A 6000-nucleotide genomic window follows, 5' to 3' on the forward strand; every position below is an offset into this window, starting at 1 on the left:
TTCCAAAAGGCAACAAGTGTTTAGACTAAAAAGATACTACTGCAGAAGTTATGATTTTTAAGAACATGCAACTAAGTAGAATCTTGCAAACTTCTTACCGTGCTGACATCCAGAGGCAGTATAAACACAATAAGAAAGCAGAGATACCATGCTAATAATGTTGCTATGATCACCAGCCTATGCTGTTTCTTGAAGTCTCCATATCGATGAAGTAGGAATAAGGCCAGAAAAAAGACAAATACTATCTCAAGGCCCAGTGCTGCACCACTCATTATTGACGTTCACTCCAACCACAGCACAGTTCACTTAAGAAAGGAGATTAGAACTGCAATACAAAAGGATATCCAATTACATTTAAATCTCTGGAAGAGACTCAAAAAAGTTAATACACTTTTGAAAACATATTAGCAGACTATTTTAATTTCCCATTGCACAAACTTGGACCACATCAAGAACAAGACTTGTAACAAGGTTCTCTAAAATCCATTCAAATTTCATCATTTCTAGCATCATATTAGAACTACTCCTCTTCACCTTCTTGATATACAACAGATCTAGAAGTCAAAACTGTATCCTCAAATAAGAGCCCAGGATAAATTTCAGAAGAAAATCAATTCTGCCCATGCCTGCATCCCCACCACCACCTCCTTCCCCCTCCCCCTCCCCCCCCCCCCCCCCCCCCAAAGAAATGAACTAATGTGGACAATTAGTTAAGTGCTTAAATGGTTTTGGAAAGCTAAGCAGCAACTTTTCATAAATGGACTGTACCTTAACTATACATATTCTATATTCTTTATGCCCTGTTACTCTGAGTACAAATACAGCAAAGCTTAGTCTACCTGTGATGTAGCTCTTCAGGGTTTGAAATGTCATTTAATGAAGAGGCAATATGCTAGCTAATTCACCTCCCTCCTTCTGTTCTTCAAAGAAATAAGTCTCAGTTAATTTCTTATTAGCCTTGCCATGACACATTTTTGTTTTGCTCATCTTTCTGGGTTTAGTTACTCTAGGCTTCAGTCAGGAGTGCGAGAAATATCTAGAAAGTTCATATACCTTCATATAGGCACTTCACTGACTTAAAAAAAAGTCTGTAACTCTGCCCGTACTATATTTTGGCTAAATGATTTGCAAATCATTTATCCAAGATATCTTAGCTATTTTGCAAACATTTATTCTAAGCATGGACTTATCTAATCTATTGTACCATTCCCATTTCTTCAGAGAATTATTTTTTTATTTATAGTAGTAGGGCAGCAAATGCCACCAAAAAAAAAGGTAATAAAAAGAAAACTATGTATCAAACTCATTAAGGCAGTGCAATCTGACGTAATTTGGATGCCCATTATAGCCACACCTTATGCTGTATTAACAAACAAGAAGTTAAAATAATTATACAACATACCTTCCATTAGTGTCACACACATGATTTTTTTACTACATTTATATCTAAGTAACTGTTACTGAAACAGAAAGTGAAAAGTTTTCGTGCAGGATGCTACACACAGCTGCTACCAACCTTCCCAAAAGACTACAAAAACGTACTGAATATACTCCAGTAGAAAGGGAATTGTCTTGTCACAATGCAATTCACTTAAGACAACAGTAACTTTGCAGCGATCAAAGTAAAGAACTTCCTGTTCTTAGCCTCAAAATACAAAACTAAAGGCCAGATTTTTACCAGATTGCAACTGATCACAATCAAGAGAAGTTTTGAAGCAATAAACACACGTTTCCAGAATTACAGATCAAAATTTTCAGTTAGAAACCACCTATAACTAGCTCTCCACACAAACAAAAAACCACAAGGTGATAAATGTAATGCTTGAGAGCAGCTCCTGTGAACTAAACCCTCCTAATAGTACAGCCATACTTTGGACTTGTGCTACTAAAATTGCACCTATCAGACCTTAAAATACACTACTGCAGGCTACAAAGCTATAATGCCATGCATTTGTGTGGCAAACAGCCCTCATCTCTGATTCTGGTTGTTAGCTCTAAGAAAGGTAAGTTCTTACTCACAATTTTCTTACTTTGTTGTATTTGCACAGGCTTCACACTGTTAGCATGCAGCTTCCTAGTATGAGCTGGCTGAAGTTCCTGAACATCTTAAGAATGTTTCCCTGAGGTCCATGAAACACTTTGGAAGAGTTCTCTTGTACTGCATGACCCTCAATTGCTTAGAAGATGCTCCTATTAAGCAATGACAACCTGAAAGGAAGAGTATCTATTGGCATACTCAGTTTCTGAAGAGTAAGGCAGCTACAGATGAATGCTGAAACACCAGAACTGGAAGTGCAACTTAACCAAGAAATTAAAAGAACGTACAAGTAGAGGCTTTTGTTTCAGACATACAAAATCATTAATTCTGTGAATTTCAAAATTCTGGTAATAAATCCTCTAGAGTGGGAACCCAGCTACTAACTCTTTGTAAACGGAATAAAGGGCTAAGTTCACACTTAATTCCCTTGAAGAATCCCTATTATCAAGGGTATTCAATTACCTTGCCAGCCTCAAGACTAAACCACACTCATGACTATCTGCATTACAAATTAACTACTCAGCCTGGTTTAGAAATACTCAAATTACTAAATAAAACAGCAAAGAATGAAAAACCCATAGCTCCTTTGAACTTTTATATAGCACCAAGTATAACAACTAATACACTCCTATATAAAATACTAAAAAGCAAAAAGAGTACATATAGCATATCTGTGAAGAAAGGGCCATGGTTTCATAAAGTAGGCTCAAATACCTGTTTAATCAGAAATCCCACATCAGACTGCATAACAGTCTTTTCATTCTTCACAGGAAAGCATTTTACTAGCAGATTGTTCATTTTGGAAATTACGTGACTACCACATCGACCCTTCATAGTCTGCAGATTTCTTCCTGTCATCCATGACACCCTCCAGCTTACCCACATCCTTCTACAAAGATCTAGAACCCACACAGTATCACAGATAATACCTGAGAAAGCCTGAACTCAGTGTAAACATGGCTTCACATTTTACTGAATGCACACACAGAAGTATAATTTGCATGATGTTCACTTCACATAGTATGTTATTGCACCCTCTAAATTCTTTCCCTCTAAGATACACAACATTGTTTGCTACCCTGTATTTGTGAATCTGTGCTTCTACTTAAGCACAGACACAAAACTACTACTCATTTGTATCCTTCCTCTCCCACAGGCTTCTGAATCTTCAGGGCATTTTGACTTACACTACCACAGTCTGGGAGGCTCTTCCTCAGCAAAAACATCCTGAGTAAAAGACACTCAAAAGTCCTATTAAAGACCTAATCTAACAATTCAACAATTTGTTCTTGAAAAGCTGATGCTGTCTTTTACAAAGCTGTTCTATGACAGATACTTACAAGTAGCTTTGGTTCAAAAATTTATTTGCAGGAATTAAAATTTAAAAAAGTGGACTACTTTGCCAATCCGTAGTTTTCCCTATCCTTCAAAAATTAGTAATAAAGACAGTCACCTTGCTTCTGGTTCTCTTATCTTTGTTATTTCAGCAATTTTTAGACTACTGCATCCTATATATGCTGTTCCTGAAGTATTCTCAAAGAGCATCAGAGTTGGAAAAGTTACATTTCTAGAAATCTTCAGTTAGAACACTTGAGGAACCAAGCAAATGGAGTTTTCCTTACCTTACTCTGTACTTTAAATACCATAATTACATCTGGGAACAAAAAAAATCAAGGAAGTTAGCAAACTATGAAAGGTTTCTGCTTGAGAATACTCTGCTAGTTTCTAGAGTTTCTTCCAGCACATTTCACTCAGCAAAAGAAAAATAGTATGCCACAACACCCGTGCCAGCTTTCTGAAGCCTGCCCTACTCTGCAGAGCTATGCTGTTAAGAATCCTGTAGTAAGACTTCACTTTATGGACATGATTAAACCTTTTGGACTGACAGAACTGCACCACAGTAAACGCCCTTATCACTTCATCTAAACAACAAGCTGGGCTAACTTCACATTTTAGAAATCTTAAGAGAAAAACAAGAGGTCAAGCAATAACAATAAATGCTGCAGTCATTTTTTTATATCCAAGTCTGCTAAATGTGTTGTTGGGGTCTGGGTTTTTTTATTTGGTTGGGGGGATGAAGGAGGTAGTGGGGTTTGTGTTTGTTTGGGGTTTTTTGCCACTTCCTTATTACACACTGACCATTGCAGCTTGGGGAATAATAAGTATTTATAAGCAGGCGACAGAAAGATGAAGACCTGCTTGCTCTCAGCACTACGATAAAACTACCTACAGAAAGAAAATAGCTATGAACTGCCTGAGAAAACTGACCAGAGAATTTATCTGATTGCACCATTTGAGAGAAATAACCTTTGAGATGAATTAATAAATTCATATAGCTTTTTTTTTTTTTTGTGAGAAACAGCATCAGTCTGATTAATATTTTATTAGTACTAGTAATTTCAAGAAAGATTCTAAATTGATTCAGCATTTCATTGCTTGCGTATCAATATTTAAGAAAAAAAGTTTTATATCTGCTTGGGGTAGGACAAATAACAACATACTGCGTTGACCCCATGCAAAACAGCAGCATTTTCCAATGTGGTGCAAGACAGGTCCTCCACAGAGCACTAACCAAAAGACCAAGGTACACAAATGTTTTCCTGTTCACAAGCAAGCAAGGACCACCAGTACCAAACCATAAGAAGTTTCTTTGCTTTACATGGCACTATCCTGTCCTCTAATAAAGGATATTCAAGTACCATAGAGGCTGATGCTTTCATAGGGATTAGGAGAATACTCTGGAAATAACATACCAAAGAAAACAATTTGCTTCAAAAACTAAAATAGAATCAAATACAAAAGTTGTATGATTGCAATATGAATCTAAAAGAAGAACAGAAATTGAGACCTGAGCTTCCAGACAATTGCACTCACACAGAACAGGTGTCAGTTAGGCAGTTGGTCACTGCGTTAGAGCAAACTGGGACTATTTGGTAACTCAAAAGTTTGTTTATAAATCATTTGATTTGATCCCTTTCAGCAAATTCATCTTTCAACTTCCCATGCACTAACAGAGAAAATGAAAAAAAGGATGCACAAAAAATAAAGGGCCTTCTGAACAGGTTAAATATTCTTCATCTTATTTTAAACCTAAAAATCCCAAACAAACAAAACCAAAAAACCACCTTTGAGTATACACTTAAATAACCTTTATACAACTGTTTCATCGTCTACTTCAAACTGGAAACGGTTAACAGAAACCATTTTCTATGATCATATGAATACAAATCCCAGCCACATCATTGTATCCAACTTCATAATTGTCTACAATTTGGTATGCATTCCATTACTACCTTCAATTTTACAGGTATCTCTCTCCATCATTACACAGTAAATAGCACTGACAAACAAGTGGCTGACTAACAGAGTTGTAGGTGTGTTCATCACAGAAACAAACCCTGGCAGAAGTCTGAAACATGGTGAGAAAGAGATTACCGATTTTAAACTAGCATACTTAGGAATAGGACCAGAACAGACTGGCAGTTCCTCAATTTCAGGCCTTCACAATACATTTTCCAAAACGCACACTCAAACCTTTCCCAGTAAAGGGAAAGGTCTAAATCTGATACGGGCACTGCACATGAGAACAGCTATAAAGGTGATGGTTGTACATCCGGTGGCCTTTAAGGCACACACAATCAAAGCTTAAAGACGCTCAACAAATATTAAAATACATGTGTTATACATGCGTACTTAATGACTCCTGAAAAAAACAAAACAACACACAACAAAAAAACAAAAACCAAACCCACAACCAAACAAACCAATAAAAAGTTGCTAATAACAGAAAAAAAACCCAAAGACACGGATTCCTCCCGTACCATTCGCCCCACCCGGTCTCCCCACGGACACTGCTCTCCTCCTATCCCATTCTCTCCACTTACAGTCGATAGTAGCCCAGGGTCTTCTCGCTTTCGACTCGAGCAACCCATCCCTCTTGGAGCGCCCTGAGGGGGCAGAAG

General features: G+C 37.2%; 1 protein-coding gene across 2 annotated transcripts in view; it reads right to left on the reverse strand.

Moving 5' to 3' along the window:
- Window positions 1-319, reverse strand: part of LMBRD2 (LMBR1 domain containing 2) — a 34011-nt gene extending 33692 nt beyond the window's left edge. For both annotated transcript variants that reach the window (XR_008463102.1, XM_009903729.2), the window contains exon 1: window positions 99-319. Coding sequence is in view for 1 of the 2 variants with exons in the window: in XM_009903729.2 (XP_009902031.1) it covers window positions 99-272 (174 nt within the window). In the remaining variant the exon portion in view is untranslated. The remainder of the gene's footprint in view (window positions 1-98) is intronic.
- Window positions 320-6000: the final 5681 nt, after the last annotated feature.

This window comes from Dryobates pubescens, chromosome Z, assembly GCF_014839835.1.
Source record: "Dryobates pubescens isolate bDryPub1 chromosome Z, bDryPub1.pri, whole genome shotgun sequence".
Lineage (NCBI taxonomy): Eukaryota > Metazoa > Chordata > Aves > Piciformes > Picidae > Dryobates > Dryobates pubescens.